The sequence below is a fragment of the Acanthaster planci genome, linkage group LG02, assembly GCF_054643075.1.
Source record: "Acanthaster planci isolate LZ-2023a linkage group LG02, COTS_SCS, whole genome shotgun sequence".
NCBI lineage: Eukaryota > Metazoa > Echinodermata > Asteroidea > Valvatida > Acanthasteridae > Acanthaster > Acanthaster planci.
The window spans coordinates 22,367,351-22,388,328 of NC_141778.1; the positions used below are offsets into that span (position 1 = coordinate 22,367,351).

The window sequence follows — 20,978 nt, forward strand, 5'->3', positions numbered from 1 at the left end:
GTCAAACCTCGTTAATAAGAGGTCCTTCGGACTTGGCAAATTACCTTGTTATAACAGTAACCTTATATTATCAGGAATGAAAATAATGAAAAAAGAAAGGATTGGGACCTACAATTTTTCTTGTTATAAGCAGAGTCTTGTTAACGAGGTTCGACTGTAGACGGTTTTCAAGTTTTCTCTTCAATGAGACTTCTTAGCAAGGGACACAAAGTAGGGGGTGTGCTAATGCGCAGCACTATACATGTACGTTCTTTGGCCTTATAGTCCTCAAATGTGCCACTAAATGTTAACAAATGCACTGATTGCAGTATATTTTTCTTTAAAAGGACGTCTGCAAGAGACGTCAGCAAGAGATGAAACAAGATGGAACGGGATTGGACAAGATGATGCAAGGGGAGCAAGTGATGAAACAAGATGGAACGGGATTAGACAAGATGATGCAAGGGGAGCAAGATGAAACAAGATGGAACGGGACTGGACAAGATGATGCAAGGGGAGCAAGAGATCAAACAAGATGAGGATGCACGTGGATTAAGTTGGTACAAGATGGAATGGGATTGGACAACAGGAAGTGAGGGGAGCAAGATGAAACAAGATGGAACAGGACTGGACAAGATGATGCAAGGGGAGCAAGAGATCAAACAAGATGAGGATGCACGTGGATTAAGTTGGTACAAGATGGAATGGGATTGGACAACAGGACGTGAGGGGAGCAAGATGAAACAAGATGGAATGGGATTGGACGAAATGATGCAAGGGGAGCAAGAGATGAAACAAGATGGAACAGGATTGGACAAGATGATGCAAGGGGAGCAAGATGAAACAAGATGGAATGGGATTGGACGAAATGATGCAAGGGGAGCAAGAGATGAAACAAGATGGAACAGGATTGTTAGACAAGATACCAGGACAATGAATGAGACAAGATAAGATGGATTGGGTGATGTGGCAATGTATGGGGAAAACTCTCAGGCCAAAACACAGCTCACATTGACAGTGATACAAATGATTATTTATTGTTTCAAAGTGTATGCACCTTATACATGGAGAAAAAGGTTAAACCTGTACAAGAGTATGGCATTAAATTCTGTACAGAAATCTAAATTGTGACTCCGTTATTATACACTGGTTTTGGTAAACACTGTGACCTACGCTTTGCATTCAGGCCAGCAGGTACAAAAATAGACAATTTAAATGCAATGATCTTAAATTTTAAATGCAAGTAAACTAATAATGCCATTTACCTGCTAGTAAAAATGAAGGATGAATATTTGACAATTATATCAGAAATCAGATCTAGAATCTTCAATGTCCACATTCCGTTCTCAGCACCAAAGATGGTGGCTCATAAATAAGAAAGACAGAACTGCTTACGCACATCCTTTTTGTCAAAAAAAAAAAAACCTGAATATTTAGACAGCTGTGAGTGTGAAATTTTACTTTCAGCAAAACTAGCATATATTCGCTTAACAATTACTTATGAAATCCCTAGTCTTTCAATAACACCTTATACTCTTGAAAAAGTTATTGTTTTAACTACCAGACTCATAAATGTTTGTATTCAAAATTTTGCACATTTTGTTATAAACATAAAACTCGCATGGCTGTTGGTAGCTGTATATTAAAACAGATGTAAGAAAAATACTGATTTTGCATCAATGCCATTATTAAAGCAGCAGGAAGTCTAAAAGTGAGAGAAAATACCAATATTTACAAACATATTTAAGAAAATCAAAGATAAAACCAATTTATTAAAAAAGATTGCATGTTGAATTAAAAAAGGACTTAGATTAATAATGTCAGCAGCTCTGAGTAATAACATTTTTTGCAAAGTGGAAGAACTTTTTCCATAACCAATATCCAAAACAATGCTCATCCCTTATGTTTGAATGTTAATTTCTGTGTATGGTGCAGTACATGTTTTCTAACTTTTATCAAAGGGTACAAGTTGGCATGGATGTGAAATCGAGAAGCAAAGTTGCTTTCAGGTTGTGCCGTCACAGGTTTTAGAACTTCAACTTCATATTTTTCTTTGGCCAGAGTTACAAAAAAACAAAAGAAAAATCAAGGTCACGACCTCAGAAAGAATCCTCTACTGTGTAAATTAATATGAATCCTCGACATTTTTTCACCAACATAATGTCATTTCTCATCAGGATGACAAACTGAGTGATACATCAAAACTCAGAGCTCAGTTTTGCTCTTTCTAGTGCAAACTAAAATGCAACTACCTCATTATATGGTTTCAAGACTCATTTGTGGCATCTGGCCATATATCTACTGGACTTAAAACATCTGTACAACAAAAGGCAAAATTACTCTGCACCATTAAGAAGCACATATATTTATTAATTTATTAAATGGAACAGTGACTGGAGTTCAGATGAACACAATGTACATGTAGTTCACATCACAGTCTGGTGGGTAAACAAAGAACATATTCGAATCTTGTCCAATAAAAATACCCCTAATCTTTCCACCACTCCAGTCACATGAAAACCACAGTCGATCCATAAACCCAGTCACAAAGTAACAGTAGGTGGAGAGCTGTATCAAAGCTTTTTTGAATGGCTTTTGGATCGAATTGGAAAGGGAGGGTTTGTGATATGAATGGCAAGGAGTAAATGTGACCATGGAGCTAGTAAACACAAGGAGTTAGATCGAAGTCCCCACAGACTGTAATCTGATTAACCGCTCTGGTCAGCGCCATAGACAAAGTGCTGTCACTGACTGCAGTGTTGATGACCCTAGACATTCTTTGGACAAAGTGATTGCCACCGCTGGGTAGCTGGTAACCCACAGACTCACTGTGTTTCGCTGCGGCATACTGGAGTAAGTAAATGGTGTAAAAGATACACAAAGAAGACGCGCAGTTCTCTACAGTAGTCCTAAAGAGTCAGCAAAAGATCCCTACAGATGCGCATGAAAATTCCGATTCCACGGTGGTTATTTGGTAAAAATCCGACGGTTATAAAGTCAGTTATGACGTTCAATGGCTCTGATGGAAGAGAACATATACTACAAATATGAACTGCGATATTTCTATAAACAGAAGGCTCAAGCATGCCGCAAGAATGCAAAGGAAAGCTGACAACGTGGCGAGGTTTCCTGCCCAAACAGTTGTGGACAATGACAGAAAGGACAACAAGTCTTCCCATGTTTTTGTGTCTTTTTTTTCATTTTCCTCTTGACTACCAACATTCTTTCAGTTTCCTTGAGTATTTTTGGAGAAATTGTTTTGTTAGTAATTCTATTTACAGTTAAGAGAGATGTTTTTTGGATGTAAAGATGTATCAGGCTTTCATTATCATTGGGATATCAAACAATCACTAAAATTATCGAAATTTAAGTCTCCGATGACTGTGGTTTCTGTCTCGATGGCGGGCATGTTGAATGTGCAGAAGTTTACGGACACACGTGTGCGGTACCCACAATCCTTTGCAAATTCAACTCCCAGCATTCCTTGTAGCCTGCAGGCGGCGTATAATTTGATTTGTCCTGGCAGTGCTGGCGGTGGCCATCACTGAACCTTTTTGATCTATGCTTACTCCTTGTGTTTAATAGCTCCATGATGTGATGGATGCAACTGCATCCCATCTCAGCTTTAAGTCACACACAAATTGTACCAGGTAATATTTCGGTGCATAGTTTACGTGCTTACCAATTCATGGAACTGGGCCATGCAGTAAAAAAAAAATGTACATATAGATGTCAACCAATAAGTCATAGGTGTGCTTGAGCCAAAAGAGCTGCGCGAATTTTAGGCAGTTCAGGTTTCATAGACTGCTGTGGATCAATTGACAAGTACCTGTTCTCCCATGGGAACACTCATTGTGATCTCACTGAAACCACATTTTCAAAGAAACCAAAAACATTTTAATAAAAATTACATCCTGCGCAATGCAATTAAACATTCAACTCGTTAACAAGACAGCTATCTGCACATCTTTAAGACAAGATAGCAATGAAATCAGACAAAATTAATACATGTAATGAAAACTGCTTCAGATTAATGTGAGAAGCAGTCACTGCGACGGCCCCACACCCAAATGAACTTCCCAAGAATTCTTAATCTTCAGGCACACATGCTGTTTGGCAAATTTAAAGCATGCTGTCATTTCATGAGGCATCCAACACGTGTACCTTTCGCTCAGAGTGGTACTTGCACGGGGACAGCTCCTAATCCCTCTTGCCAGACCCGTAAGTAAGCTGATCTGAATTAAGTATTCTGTAGACCCTACTCGGTCATAGGCCGCAACATTGATGCCCCAGTGCAAAGGAGAGCTGAAGCCTCACCATTTCATATTGATGCCATGAAAGCTGTACTGAGGAGCTGTGCACAAGCTAGTTTGAAGTTTTTGCTAAACACTGACAGGTCAAAGAGAGAAGCACACTGCGGTATCTTCAAAGGCCCTTAAACTTTTCCTAGGCTCCTGAATTTCAGAGCTACAGTACCTAGTGTACAATCTAACTCTGTAAGTATTCCATACCAAGAGAGGGTCAACTGCAGGAGAAACAAGGTATCATAGACAGAAGTTTTCATAGAAGCGTGCATATTCACAAATCACAGACATTACACATCCCTTTCCCGTATCTGATTGCAAGTGTCCAGCACTTCCTTGCTCTCAGACAAAACTGCATTAGTTCACCTCTTCCTCTCATTTTTGTGCATTTTCTGCACCAAGCATTTTTTTAAACAATCTTTCTCTTATTGAAGGTTTTTTGAGTTTCAAATGCTGTCCTTGTTTGGAAAATATCAACTGTGCCTGCAATATGAGCATACAGCATGCAGCACTGATGGCTCAGCCTGCCAGAAGCATGCAGAGCTTCATGAAGGAAAAACAAACACAGTGCACAATATCTACCAGCAATGTTTCCTGCCTATAACGCTGCTGTGTTAATGTTACTTACTTGGTTAGGAGTGACTGTCATGCACTGTGAATTCTCTGACTCCAAGTCATGAGGGACTAGTTATCTGGCATTATCATTCTGCTAGTGGGTGTTACTCTAGTCTCCTTAACCCTGACCATCCTCAATCCTTCAAAATCCCGTGGGTGGTTTTGGAGGACTGAGGCTGCACAGCAAAATTGCACTGCTGATTGCAAAGGATGCACTGTCTCAAGGTAGTGGGTTAGACCCTGTGTTGTGAATGTTCAGTCATGCATAAAGTCATGCCCACATTACGTGTGAAAGCTCCAATACTGCTCCAGGATGACATTCACACTAGCTCAACATAATGAGAGGAACTGCCGGAGGATTATGACGGATCGAGGCAGTGGGCACCCCTCCACACTGAGAACTTATTCAAGAAACATCAGAGGATTTTGGAGGACTGAGGCTGTATCCAATTTTTTTCCAAGTTGGAAGATTTGTAGGATTGAGGGTGAATCCTAGTCAAAAGGGCCTAGGCAGTTAGGGTTAAAGGATAAGATAACTGATAAGCTAGGGACAAATTTTCTCTGTAAGTGTTGAAGAAGTGTCTGGCAAGCATATGAATGAGGCCATTAGATTCAAGGTTAAAGTGGGACGTTTTGCTACAAGTTTTATGAATTTGATCACTCAACTTTTTGTTTTTACTGATAAGACCTTCGACATCTGTTGATTCCTCAAAAGAAAATACTGCTTAATTCAAGTCAAGGGATTTTAACTGCTTTTGGCTGTTTTGTTTTGGATGTCTTTTCAGTAGGAGACACACCTCTACAATATTTGCGATTCTTAAAAAATGCCTGATAAAACTAATTGTCAAAGAGGAAAGTTCTACATATCTCAAAATCTCAAACAGGAAGGTAAGGTTTGATGCTTGATGTTGAATCCACTGAAGATAACTTTCATTCCTATCCTAGAGTCTCTATTTGTTGGACAAATTGCCTGCAGACTCTCCCATATTTGATGTTTGAATCACAACGTTGGTCAAATCACTGAGAGTTATACACTTTTGTATAACCAGCTAATTCACAAAGTTGCCCACGTCACTCCCGAGCAAAGCAGTAGGATTGGCTGTGCTAGGACATGGCTATGCAGCGTGCTTATCTACAGGTCTACGGCAGCCACAAGGAGGCTGGTAGGACGGCCAACATAACCCTGATTATATATTCCCAGAGGTAACAAACTACATGTTCCATATCCGGCATTGATTCTCGGTGAAGAGAACAGAGCTTCCTCCAAAAACAATGAACAGGAAACATGAGTATTTTTTTTTAACTTGCAAAAAACAACTTACAAATGTCATTAGGAACCACAACTGCCAAGAGAACCCTGGGCTGGACTTAAAGTTGACGCATCAAAGCATCCACACAAATAAATCTGCTCACATTATGTGAAAGACTTACCTAAGTATCAATATTTTGTAATAACACATGGTTACCTTCATTTTCATGCATAGCACTTTACAAAAACAAACTTTTTTTGGAAGACTAACTCCAGAACAGTATGTGGTGAAGAAATTGTTTCTTCTGTTCTTTGTAAAGAGGAGAACATTTGATGACTGGAGCTATGCAGAACAGGGAAAAGTAGCCCTCGAGCAACACCTCAACTCACTGTACAAAATCAGTGCTCTCTTGATCTTGCAACTGCGTCAGCAGCTGCATCAAGTCGGCAAAGGACGGCCTTTTCTCTGGTTTCTGCAATCAGGCATTGGGAACGACAAAGTTAAACCAGTCAGCTTCTAAACTGTAAAGACCTTTTTTTTTGGAGAGAGACACAGGTAATGTTGAGGAAATTTAGACAGTCTGGGTTATCTTTTCTAAAACCTAACCTGGGTAGTGTGAACAAAGATGGAGGTGCATGAAAACTGACTAGAAACTCGTAAGGCAAGTGTTTAATGCCTCTCTGTCCAAACTGTGAAGAAAGTGACACCCACAGGTACCTGGTGACAAGACCAACCACCCACAGTATGTGTTACCTGTGAGTACCGATGTACATCGGCTCTAGGTGGGGATGAATGATTCGAAGCTCCATAGGAAAGCATACATGCAAATAAAGCGGGGCACCAGTACAGAGGTCTCTTAGGAATGTATCCAAAAAAGACAAAAGGCAGTTTTTGGAGGAGGGGGCGATTTTGTTTCAGCTTGCAAATTGTGCCTGTCATTTGAATCTTTCAGTTTGGCACCCTGACGCCATAATTTCAGGGTCCCTTTTGATCTAAACTGAGCAAGATTCTTTGAACAGCTTTCAACTCAGAAGTGACTCTGCAACACATTTTGTTGGGCTTTGTCACTGTGATGAGGCAGTGTAGTTACAGCCCGTTGGAATTGAGTACCCAAAGCTACCTCATGTGGACTAGACCACAGAGGTGACTTCATGCTTCAATATCATGAACTTCACTTTCTTTACATGAAGCTGTCCATGGCAGTTTCAAAGAAACTTAAAAAAAAAGCTTCGTTGAGTATTTGAATTTTGTTTTCAATAGCGACCATTTCAAATGATTCTGGAGCCTAACATAGGGTTAAAAGCAGACACAAAGCGGAGAGTTTAGAAACTACAAAAGCAGTCTGGTCCCCCTCCCATTAGAATTACTCCCTGTGAGCCTCGAGCTAGACAAAGAGAAGGCACAATTTTCACAGGCTCCTTTGGTAAGAACTGCACTTCACTGGGTCACAAATAACTATGAAATGCACACATTACGGATGCATTGCGACCAACAAAGTGAGAACTCCTGACCAACATGGCTCTTTCAGCCAATGAGGGGGTGATTCTGCTCTCTCAGATGATGTCACTTCCTCCAGACTGCCAAGTGCAGATCTGCAGCTTGGACTTCAAATTTTCGTGATGTGCATCGGCTGTGTCATATTCCAAAGATATTCGATCATTATGCATGCGTGTATAGAACATTTGCACCCTGCGCAAATGCACACCTGATGGTGTTGAATACGCGGTTGTAATTTTCCAGTGAATATGGCATCCAGTGAGAGAGATCTATCATAATGAGTTGCTGTTACTTACCTCATGCCAACAGTAGTACATGACGCTGTACATTGACGATGGGCACATTGCTGGCTGCTCCATGCGATACTGCTGTCTGGTGACTTGATCTACTACCTCAACGTTGTTCATCTGAGGGTAGGGAGTTTTGCCTCCGGAAAAGATTTCCCACAGCAAGATTCCTGGAACAAATAAAAAAAACAACAGGAATTAAAAAGTACCCATCTTACACCATAGCAAAGTCTATAAAACTCGGTCCAACGCAACAAAACTGTTGAGTGTCAAAAAAGAGGCCACACCTCACAGGAGCTCGCAGCATTCAGTCAAAATTCCTTCCCGTCTCAAATCATGTATACTAAAGTGAAAAGAAACAAAAATCACTAAATGTACAGAAAAGAAAATGCCTTTTGCGTTGCCAACACTTATCTATAGATCTAAAACACTGCGACGTCATACTTTGTCTACATGTACACTTTCATTACGAGGGCTCCATGGCTTGTGTCTGACAAAAGGATGCCAGGACACTTTATTTTTCCCCAATTTTCCACGACTTTCCAGGACAAATGTTTTCTAGGGTTGTTCATGTCTATCAGACCGTGGGAACGTTAAGTCCAGGTTTATGTATGTTTCCAATGAAGCACATACAATATGCATAAGCTGCATAAAGTTGCTCACCAAATAGTCCTCTACAGCAATGGCATATCCAGAAAATAGGAAACTGCCATTTAAAATGTTCTTTTTTTTAACCTCTCCATGTTTACCCCTCCCCCAACCTTGAAACTTGAAAACTAGATACACCACGATTCAAAAAGGGATGTCTTGAAACACAGTCATGAAAACTTAACAGCTAAGGTCGATCTACTTGCTATTTGTTGTTATTGATAAGCAACAACACACGAAAAACAGTATTGCTTTAAAACCTGTAGCATAAGGTCCAGAGTTCTCTGCTTAGTGGAAAATCTGTAGAAATCACGGAATTCGGGGTAGAATGCGGAAAACGCTGGTTTGTGGGGAAAAATAAAAATAAGAATAAAAACAAAAAAATGACAATAATCCCTTAGAATAAATACAAAAACAGCTTGTATTTGCCTGGGACAAGTAATTTCTTCTTTCGGGCAAGTATAAGTGTGTTTTGCTTACGTGAAAACGTTGCTATTTCCAGATTTGGGTTACCGTCCACTGACTTACACAACTTTACCTCCGCTGCTTAATCCAAACTCTCATTGACTTTGGCAAATCTAAATATGCCCACATGCAGCAGGAATAACAATCAGTCTCCGTGACTTACCATAGGCCCACACGTCTGACTTGCTACTGAACTTAGTGAAGTGTAGGACTTCTGGTGGTGCCCACTTGATAGGGAACTTGGTACCAGTGCTGGTGTACTCATCGTCCAAGACGTACCTTCAACAGGGAGGATGTGGCAAAAGGGTTAATCTTTTTTTTCCATTGTTCTAAGCATCTCCCTGGAAACTTTTTCAAACAGAAAGAAAAACACTCCTTACAAAAACATTTCAGTAACTGTCCATGTCAAATCTTGCATTTTCATTCCGCCATTTCCTGCTCCCTACTTTCACATTTAAAATACAGTTGACTCTCTTGGTAATACGACCTTGGGTAAGAAGAATTGTGCACATTCTTATGAGGGAAAAATGTGTAATACAAGCTCAGATGTTACAAGAGTTCAGTTAAGACGAGCATTTTTTGCGCAACGGCTGAGTGCAAATCTATTGTTATCTGCCTATTTAGCACAAGCTTTTTTTGAAGGCAACTTGTCAATCAGCCAGTTAATTCAATTTTGAAAGGTGCTTCCGTAATTTATGCTTATACAGTAGAATAGCGCTGCGGTTTTCCCTCACCGGATCAAGCCATTTGTGTCCGGTGCTGCAAGACAGACGAGCAATGGGCATTTGGGGTTCCTGTACCCAACACAGAAATTCTTTATGGCTTTTCCTGTAGCGCCTGAATACAAGCGAGTGCCGCCAAAAGTGCTAGGATATTTTGGACAGTGGTGAGCAAAAGAAATCGTTCTTTTGATTCCCCGCCCCCCAAAATTTCCCAAGACCAAAGTCCCCAGGAAACTAACAAAACTTGTGTTCCACAACCAAACACCCGACCCAAAAAACTGCCCACCCCCCTTCAAAAAATCGTCATCTGCTCCCCACCTTAACATGAAAATATCACCCCTTCCAATTTTGACATTTCTATAAATTCTCGAGTTGAGAAAATCATGACTAAACCATGGTTTTCAGTCCAAAAATGTTGAAGAAAATAACATCCACAAGTTTTGAAGAAAAAAGTGCATCCCTTGCTAATAATTTTTCACCAAACCCACACGCCTTTCCAAAGTAAAATCCGATATAATCACCCTCTGCTGTCCACATCCCCAACAGCTGGTTTCCTCCCAGTTTTATGCCCAACAAGCGCAGCTCTGGTGTTGGTTAATACCAACTGAAATGTTAATGTAATTACGTTAGATGCGGGGTCAGGGACGTGTGATACAGCATCGCTCTGAATCGACATGACTGGTGGAAATTATGTGCCCTCTGTTCTCACATTTTATAATCATTCTTTATTACAAGTCTTTATTCATTAAACTGCATCTCACTCTTATAAACAAACTTGTTAAAATCAAATTCGAATAACAAAATGTACATGCCTTTAAACAAAATGTTATGTATACTTGTACACATGTACGCTTTACCTAAGGTCGATTAATGATACATGTACATACGTTGAGCAGAAGGGTAGCTTTTACATAAGACGAGGTGCGGATAATACAAACTAATTTAGTACGTCCCAAGGCCCTCGTATTAACCAGAGTCGACTATAGCTCTATACAAAGAGGGACTTTCTCTACCAACATAAAAACCATCCTGTTACTACTTATGATAAACAACATTGGATTGTGCGTGGAAAATGATTCTGTCCTGGCCAGATATTTTTTGTGGGTAAGACGCCTCTCGAATGTTCTTCCCTTACCATGCATCCACTTTAATGTCAGACTATTTTGGGGGTTAAATGTTCATATTCGGTGCAGTCCTAGCAGTAAGAAAGCTCATTATCTACCTTGTAAGTCCGAAGTCTGCAACTTTCACTGTGTTTCTTTCTCCTACCAAGCAATTTCGTGCTGCCTGCAATGAAAACAATGGCAATTGCTGGGTTTATTACATCTACACGGAAGTCAGTATTCTGGACAAATGCTGAAAACTGTATTCTTTATACGCATGGCCAGGGTCTCCGAAATCGGACAGAGGGAACTGGGCCTTGTAACAAAAGACGGCCCTCATAACAAAAGACCAGGCTGCTGGGCATTACCAACATTTTTTCACTCTCAATCGTGGAGATAATCCAGCCTTGTTTTGAAACAGTATACAAAGGCTCGGGGCATTCAGTGGGAGCGGATTACCACCAGGGACAAAAGCACTCCATCAGTGCAGCGATGAGCCACACAGTACCGCTGCACGCTAATCTGGCCCGCTAATCTGGCCCCTATTGAAAAGAGGTCAGCAGAGCACTGTCCCAGGCTCGTGAACGAAAGAAAATTATATAAAACCGCACAATCTGGGCTCTTTTTACAAGGCACCAGGCCTGGCTGAAATACTCCACATCAATAGATGTTGTCTGTCAGATTAGAGTAGAAACCAGGCAGTCCTTTGTGTGGGTGTAAAGGTCCAGTAAATGAAGATGTGAATTGTTAAAGAATTTTTGAAAACAGAAAAAAAAGAAAATTATCCCATTCCAACATCATCAATGCCCCCTGCGCAAAGTGGTTAAAGCAACAGTTGAAACAACCAGACTTTAGATCTGGCTTTTTGGCTGCACATTTGTAAAGTCTCAAAGAGGACAAATGGTGATTTCTGAGGTAGTTTTTCTTACCAGGTCTCGGTGAATGAATTTCTTCCTTTCTAGATAGGCAAGGGCTGAACATATTTGTATGGCCATGTCCAAGAGGATATGGGGTTCATGGAGTAACTCCTGATGTCTCCGTATATGGAACAGCAGACAGCCTGCAAAAAAAGACACCGTTCAAAATGATGTAGGATGACTTAAATTTACCCCCCCAATGCTACTTTTTAAATGTACTTCTGATGCCAATTTAAAGTCACACAAAATTGATTTATTTTCAATTTCAAATGGGGGGGGGACGGAAGAGGGGGCGATGCCCTCTTGCAGCTTCCTTGTCCCTGAATTGAGTTAAAGCATCATTCATGCTTTAGTGAGAATGCAACCACAAAATGAAAATTTGATGACATAAAGCATTCCGCACAACATTTGCTAAGGTTGCAATGTCCCCAACTGTCATGAATTTGCGATGTACAAAATATGCAGTGAAACCACAAATTTGCACTGAAATTAATCTGATTTAGTGCCGAGTTCGAGCAGGTCCTTGAGAGGAGATCTGCCAATGATGACTCACCTTTTGACATGTACTCCGTTATGATACAGAGGGGATTCTTGCACACACCATACAGCTGCACTAGATTCTCATGCTGGAGTTGCCTATTGGGCAAAGCGGAAGAAATAGAATGACAAAATTTACCGGCACATGTAAAGATTGTTCATTTGTACAACAGCATCGCATTAGAAAAGACAAACTATAATGCAAATGTGACTCCATGGTGCACAAAATGAGATAACAATTTTACATGATTAGAGGAAAACACCTGCTTCTTGATTGTTTATCATTATTATTTCAATTTTATGAACATGTGCACATCGTTTTACACCTCCTTCTCATACACTTCAGTTGTCTACACAGTCGATGGAAATTTCCACATTGCAGATAATTGGACTTCAGGTTACTTACAGCAGTGAGGAAAGACTTTTGGATTTAACCCTGACCCACTGGTTAAGTAGAAATTACACCTTGTTAGATTTGGAACTGTTCTGGGTTTAACAAAACACACCACAGTGGGTTTAACTATTTGAATGAAAATCATTAGCATTACAACTGACGACGACACTGTAGCGGTGCCACATGCAAACTGAACAGTTGTCTTACGTCATGACTTTGGCCTCGTCGATGAAGTCTTCTTCGGACATGGCGTTCTCTCGCATGATCTTGACGGCCACAAAGCGGTTTTGCTTTTTGGTCTTGCCCAATTTAACCACACCAAACTGCCCGCTGCCAATCTCACGGAGAATGGTCAGATCCTTCCAGCTGACCTCCTGGGTGCCCGATCCCAGACCGGCCGTAGTTGGGGGAATGTGGCCCGGCGGGTTTCTAAGTCTGGTTACCAAACCTTTTAAAAAGAGTACAATATATCATTTAGACAGAGGCTGGACTGTTTATATTTCACGTTTACTAACAACAGGTGGCAATGGGTGTTTAGAAAACATCTGCAATACTGAGAACACACCATCTTCCAGTGTTTCTTTTCAACGGCACCTAATCCATACAGTTACTTAAGAGCATTTTCAAAACAAGTGGATTTGGCTCAGACTTTGGTTTCACAGGTTCCAGCCATTTTGAAGCAGCGTTTGAAACCACATGGTCAAGCTGTGACTGGAACCAGCAAATATGAAGTCTAGGCTGAATCCACTTGTTTCAAAAATGCTCGCTATATACAGTACATGTAGTATTTGAGTGTTACAAGCAAAGTAGTATGGTGAAAACCCTGGTGAATCCAAAAACCATTGCTGGCAGGACTACTGAACATGACGTGAGCACACATGGAGTGCGCTGTAACATTCGTGGAACGTGTGTGCCACGTGTTGCCTTAGGAATCTTCTCAGGTTGTAGTTTTCACTCTCTGTGTTTGTCAGCAGTTGACTGACATGAACATGTTTAGCACAAGACAGTTGTGCTACAGATCAAGCTTTCAGCAAGACATGGGATGGGTTCCCAAGAGTGCATGGGTTGTACGTGCCATATTTTCATGATCAGAAAAGTTCGAACTATTTTCTCAACAGTTGCTGGAACAAAAAATATTTTGAGCCCTTTGTTGCTGGGAGCTCACTAGGAACAGTCCAGCCCTACAGTTTCAGGATAAACGTAAAGCTAGATTTTGAAAGTGGGTTGACGCATCTACTCCTCAATTTGCAGGAATCAATCACCGTGAGGGAAAGAGGTGCAATAGAACCTTACTCACCCCCACTGTTGTGCTGGTGGTACTCAATGAGCTCGGGTATTGAGTTAAAGCAGTGCTTCTCAGAGACGTAGTACTGGTTTTCTGCGGTCTGTTTGATGTGATAGTGGCTGACAGAGTCATCACGTCCGTGCCTGAATGGACAAGGGAAGAGGCACCAATTGCACAGGAGTGTTTGTGGCGACCGAGTTGCAGGAAGTTAGAATTAAGGGTTTTGAAACTTGATCGCAATGTCACCTACAATATCTGTAGTTCAAAGGAGTTTACAAAAGGGAAATAATAAATACTACCAATAGCTTTTAATTCCAATTTTATTTTTTAAAAAGCTTGCCTTTGTTCATCCATTACAAATTACAGTGAAAATGGTAACAGTGTGACCAATTTCCACTTTTGTGTGGAATTGCCCTTAATCTTACAGATGCCACAATCAACTTTTTAAAATGACTTGAGAACAGCAGGTCGACTGTGTTTTTCTAGTTATTGCCCTAAAATGCTCATCTTGGATAACTTACTTCAATGTACACAGGGCATCAAGCACTCACCCTTGAGCTTAGAACAGAGATCAAGATTGTCGCCTTGAAACATCTCCTGACAGCTGGGATTGGGATTTTCACAGATTCCAGTCAGGCTCTCTTTTAGAGCCCGAAAGTAAAACAAGAGAACCAACCTTAAATGGGTCTATTTAAGGCCCGAAACTAGCTCAGTATTTTGAACAAAACAACCCGAAATCAGCCTTTTGCCTCAAAGACGGAATCCTTGCCTTTGATATGAAGCGACTGTGCACATGTACCAGGGTCATTCCATGGGGTTGGGGCACGATTTGTGACGGTGTCCTTGTTATATGTTCGTTGGCAACTTTTACCACCTGTCATGACTTGTACAGTACATCATTTACTCCGTAAAAATAACACACACCTCTGTGTTCAGCCTTGCAAGACGTATAACAATGTCAATTTGGAATCCACATGCAGGGAAATAGCTGTTCATTTTTATGGAACCCATGTAACGATTGACACTCTCACAAATTGTGCCCCAACCTCATGGAATGACCCACCGACGAAATACACAAAAGTGCACCTGTATTACCTTTACACCTTCATTACCACTAACCCCCATCCTGACAACCTTGCAGTGTCTGACAAGACTTACATCATGGCTTTGGTGAGGACAGAGAGCGTATACAGTCCCTTGGTGCTGGAGTTTCGAACCATGAAGCAGCCTTCCTTGCCTTCAGCCTTCAGCTCCTGCTCAGTGCGTTGTCGATTCCACTTACCGCTGTACCACCTGAGAACAAATAGTTCAGTGGAAAAAAAAACACCTCATTTTGGGTTTCTTTTCTGTTGAGTATTTTACATTTTGGTCCAGTCTGCCAGGTCTGCACAGAACTTTTGTACATCTCTAGAAAGCACCGATGTTTTTGCTCAGCAAACTTTGTTTCTACTAAGATACACAGTACGATGTCAACTGCACCAATCTGTCAATATTTAACTACTTGCAAAAGGCATTACTTTTGGCTGCAGAGTACGAGTGTGAAGAAAGACTTTCAGGAATCATCTGTACAATATTTGCAAGACGTGTATTCTTCACTGAAACTTTCTCTCCTGCAGCACTCAGAGGCCCTGAGTGATTGTTGCTACAGCAACAATGTACAAGACAAGGGCTTGCCAGACATTATACACGTACATGTATGAAAACACACATGCACGTGCACATACTTGTTGTTGGGCTGTGGGGACTACATGTACTGAAATGTATATATTATGGGGACAAAAATGTCATGGGAACAATAACGTGGTTTTGACTTTCTGAACAAAACCAAATTTATCCACTAAATACAGGAAAGGCCTACCACATGGAAACAAACCACTGAAGTGTGAGGCTTGTAAACACAACCACTGCAACAGACTTAGATTAAGCTTGACCATTTATACCATCAACTGCCCCTAGGAATATACAATGCCAGAACATGTGACAATGCCCTCCCATGCTACATAATTAATGATATTCAACACAGAATAAGATGTGATCTGACATATAAACCACTATACATTTGTAAGTAACAAAAAGTGTCAGTGATACTCACTCAAATTTTTCTAAGCCTGATGCGAATTTGCTCTTCTCCTCGACATAGTTGCTGGGAATATACCCCACATTTCTATCAATGAAACAAACATCGGCATAAATACAAACTTAAACAAAAACAGCAACAAAACAGAGCTACATAAAAATACTAGACTACAAATCCCACTGCAAGTAATAAGCAAGAATTTCTTCCGGCAAATACTTCACTCCTGGCAAACTGGCCAGAAATTGTGAATCTTCCCCTGTGCAGCAGGAAACACGCGACAATTTTTGTACTTGATCTTTGCCGAGGGTTGGGACTGTACGCAATCATCCGGTGTGCGGCTCTGTCCAACCAACAAATTGGAGTGCTAGCCTCCCTGGAAGAGGCTTGGATTTACATGTGTCTCTAACTTTAACGACCTTGAAAGTGTTACTTTTGTCCTCCATTCCAAAGGACAGTTTCCATTTGTCAACCAAACAAATGCTGAGATGAAAAGAAGAAAGAACAATGGAATGAACAGACCGGCTCAGGAAACACGTGACAGACTAAGAACATCTTACCCGTATTTGTTTCTGGCCTTCCACCAGTATTCCCTGCTGTTATCAATGATGGTGTATTCATCTCCTCGGACCAGTGGGATATCCACCTCCTCCATGGGCTCATAGTCAAACTTGGCAATGACGATCAAATCTTCTTTCTACATGTACAAGCAAGAATGTATGCAGTCACTTGCTGTCACAGCAATTTTGTACATCCCATCAAAAAATGGTTCGGTTCCCGCGACAGCTGTCGGAGACCAATGAAATACGTTTTACTTTTCCCGCTCTGTGATCACACTATGCGTAATATTCCTTGCCGGGTGTTTCACGGTGATTGCGAGACGCTCTGTCAGTTGCTAAGGTACTTATGTAATTTAATGGCCATGGGTTTTTGTTCAACATGTTGCTGTCATTGCTTGCTGGCGTTTGGTACATCTGTTTAGTTGTGCTGATTTACAAATTAAAGAGGTAGATACCTCGGCTAAGAGTGTTTCAGCAAAAAGTCAGAAAGATACTGAACGTCACTAAGGAACATTCAAGTTCAAAAGCGGAATTGTATGTGTGTGTTAAGTACTGAGATACCAGTACCAACTTTGCCTGAGATCCCCTGGAACAGCAGGTGGTGATCGCAACCAGAACGTGAGAAATCAGTCACGGTTCAATCGGGCCAAGATTTGTAAAGCACTGAAGATGACAAGGGTTTACTTTATTCAGTTAAGTATTACTTTCATGTCAGTGTTTGTTTAAAGGAAAAGAAACTCTGCCACTCTCCAAGCCTAAGCTTTAGGAACTTGTATTAAATTTTACTCAGAATTATCTGGGTAAGAGGTAATAACATTGTTGACTATAGTGATATCTAATTTCATTGTAAATACCTGTAAATACAGAGTAACATCGCAAGTTGTAAATATAGTATTAATATAAAAAAAAAGGAATTTAAGATTCTTGACTCCATTATTTCGTCAGCTAGTTTGGCTGAAAGAACCTGGGAGTCACCACTAAAGCTGATGAACGGTGACACTTGCCAGTGACATTGGAAGTTTCTTTCTGTATTTACAACAAGAAAACATTTGTACAAAGAGAAATGTCTTTGGTCAATGACAATTAAATCCTTTTTTGACCAGAAATGTTTCTCATGCTTCACAACCAGATCAACTACACATGCAGTTGATCTCTCTCTATATATATATATATCTCAGTATATGTGGGCGTCGGCTTGAATGTTACTTTCAATAGGTCCATTTCCGGTACTCTTGTTACTTGTGTTTTGGTTTGGTTTGATTTCATGAAAGTGAATTCACTTTGACGATGGCCATGCATACAGTGCATGTGTCACAACCTGCAGAAGATGACGGATAGTTCCACATTTAAAACTAAAATCAAATCAGTAAGTCTATCCCTCTGATTGATTAAATGCAGCCTGAGTTTTGTTGCCATGGCATATGCCTATTCTACAAAATTCCTTTTCAGCCCCCCCCCAAAAGGAGCTTGTCTCAGAATAAGCTCTGAGAATTACAGTGAGAGTACCAAGAGGACTGGCGGGAGAGCTGGCAATTCAATGAGACACAAAATTCAAATCATACATGTATCACCCTGGAACATTTTCAAAGGGTCCTTGGGACTTTACAAAGTACCTTGTTATAGCAGGTACCTTGCATTATCAATGACAGAATGTACCGATAAGCAAAAACTTGGGACCCACACGTACTTGTAAAAGGTCTCTTTTTTAGGATGTTGTGTCAAACAGTGCTCTCCTTATCAGAGTTGGACTGTGAATGTAACTGGGCCAATTACTTATTCCACATGTACAATATTATTATACTTGGGTGACGGAAAAGAGTGACTGAAAAGTTCACTGTCATCACATGGTGTGCATGTATTTGCAGTCCTTTTAACACCCTTTTTGTGAAAATCTTACGCAGTGCCCATTTTTCCAAGAAACGTCAGCCAAAGATCATTTCTCACTGCCGTGCTCACTGAAAGCAGGCTGGCACGCGTGTGGCCTTCAACTTCAAATGACCACATCAACAAAACCATATACACGTACACGTATTAAGGGTGGGATGCTTACACATTTAAACAAAGTTCTAAATCCGTTTACAGATTTTCCCAAAGGTTTAAATGGCACTACCTCTTTTAGAGATTTGACGTTTTAATTGATGCAGTCTGGTGTTCATTTTTACTGTAAATGATGCCTGCAAAATACAATCTGATTTTCAGAACACTCTACTGTTCAGTCATATCAAAGGAAAACCATGAATTCATTGACGGAAATTTGTGTCAACTATTTACATTGTATACAATTTGTTATGCTTAAAGTTTACCATGACAATGTGGTAAGGGTGGTATGTTTACTCGTTTAAACCTTTCAATGGTATGGGAAAGTTTTCTAAACGTGTTTCAAATTAAACGTAAATTCACACCCTTAACATGTACATGTATGTCACACTGAGTAGAAACCTTGACTTTGTACTGATAAGAGTGTCTTTACATTCATGCCAGGTTTTACACACAAAATAAATCAGCAAGGGTGAGCCAAGTTCTTTGGGGGTGCTCTCCCCTCCCCCCTGGAAATTCCACTGGAGGATGACATCATCATAATACACGTACACATATTTTTGATTTCCTGTCAGACACAACTTGCCACCCGTAGATGCCCTCGATTTTTTATACCAAATGTTACAATCAGGTAAATATGAAACTATGAATTATTGATTTTATTAATCTGAAACCCGCGCAATATTTTCAGTATCATTCCCAATATGAAGTTTTGATAATTCAATACACATGTGATTGAAAATTTCACATGTACATGTACATACAACAGAACAGGACACAGCCGTCCAACCAACTTAAAAATAACACAGCTTTCCTAGCATGGACTGAAAAGAGGAAGTGTACAAATCCGATCTTTTGACCTCTAAGGTATTCTCATTTCCTCCTGGATGTTGGAGTAGGAGACACAAACTTGTGTTTACATGTAAATACTAGCTTTGCCTAAATATCTGTGCCACCATTTCATGATGCGAAGAGCCTTCCACAAACTGTGGTCTAAGAATAATACCTGCATGTACTCGTTTGTTTTCGTGTCATTTCGTTTCGATTAACCCTAACTGCCAAGCATATTGTTTGGCTTACACTACTCAGTACCACAAAATACTAAGAAGTAGCCTGAGCCTGAAAAACCTAGCGCTACAGATTACTACTTCTGGCTAGGTTACTTCCATTGTTACTCGTACAGAAAACAATAAAGCCATGCATTCATAGTGCCACAGCACTGTATGGTACATTGTCTTTTCTATTGTATTTTACGGCTTCAGAGAACAATGCCCTCTTACAAGCGGCAGCACTGATTACTACATTTTACCACAAGTAGTAATTTGTAGTATTATGTAGGGTTAGGGTTAATTAATTTGACACCAGCCATGACCACCCAAAACAGTTAGGTCATTAGACTGGCACCAATATTTTGTTTACTATTCAATATCTTTCTGCATGTCTGCCATTTTAATGTCCATTGAGCGCAACACTTCCATATTGTCAAATCTAGTTCATACTTTTCTTACACGTCATGACTGCAGTGACCATACTGTCTGTTCTCAACATGCCCAAGCATGGAAACAATTCCACTGTTCCACTGTTACATTTGAAAGAAAGATTTGTTCAGGGGCTTCAAATCTACCATGCACCACTGATCTGACCCTGATCAAAATCGAAAGAGCTTAGTGTTCAAAGACTAGGAAACACTCTAGCAGCACATGGCCAGAGATCTTGCACAAATGCAAGGTATGTTGGATGAGCAGACCTTGGACGAGTGTGGTGGTGCACATGACAAACAGTGTTAAAGTTGTCTGAGACCAGCAAGCACCAGCGGTGGGGGGTAAAAATGGTGTAGCATAATGATTCTACAATGAAAAAAAATGACATCAACATTCCTGAGTTTACTCTGTCGAGAAACCAAGGAGAACTACAGAATGTGTGTGTATATACATGTACGTTGCTTGTGGACAATTTTGGCATTGGGTTTCAGTCATCATCTATTTTAAAAATTGCAAAATAAAAAACTTGTGGACTCATATTCTTCTTCATATTTCTTCTGGACTCAGAAGAAAAATAGGGTTGATTAGGTGACTGGAACCAGTGGTAGCATTTCTTAATACCAACTCCAACGATGCTAATTTTGCTCATATTGAATCTTATTCAGAAGAGCTAAGTCTAATTACAGTGGCACATATCAATATCTCCCTTGCAATATTCCTTTTGGGTTGATACCAATTAGTACCCATTTCTCCTGCAAGTCCAGTCCGGTATTCCAAAAATGGACATGTCGTCACGACTCATTAGCATCTAATGTATATTGAT

The 20,978-nt window shown here is 40.4% G+C and overlaps 1 protein-coding gene across 2 annotated transcripts in view; it reads right to left on the reverse strand.

The window, feature by feature from the left end:
- Positions 1 to 990: 990 nt before the first annotated feature.
- LOC110976111 (tyrosine-protein kinase TXK-like) overlaps positions 991 to 20,978 on the reverse strand; it is a 34,141-nt gene continuing 14,153 nt past the window's right edge. For both annotated transcript variants that reach the window (XM_087131227.1, XM_022229120.2), the window contains exons 7-17: positions 16,638 to 16,774; positions 16,096 to 16,167; positions 15,162 to 15,296; positions 14,016 to 14,146; positions 12,926 to 13,166; positions 12,341 to 12,423; positions 11,800 to 11,930; positions 10,990 to 11,054; positions 9,209 to 9,324; positions 7,942 to 8,102; positions 991 to 6,620 (exon numbers count right to left, since the gene is read on the reverse strand). In XM_087131227.1, coding sequence (XP_086987353.1) covers positions 6,534 to 6,620; positions 7,942 to 8,102; positions 9,209 to 9,324; positions 10,990 to 11,054; positions 11,800 to 11,930; positions 12,341 to 12,423; positions 12,926 to 13,166; positions 14,016 to 14,146; positions 15,162 to 15,296; positions 16,096 to 16,167; positions 16,638 to 16,774 — 1,359 coding nt within the window. In that variant the 3' untranslated portion in view covers positions 991 to 6,533. The remainder of the gene's footprint in view (positions 6,621 to 7,941; positions 8,103 to 9,208; positions 9,325 to 10,989; positions 11,055 to 11,799; positions 11,931 to 12,340; positions 12,424 to 12,925; positions 13,167 to 14,015; positions 14,147 to 15,161; positions 15,297 to 16,095; positions 16,168 to 16,637; positions 16,775 to 20,978) is intronic.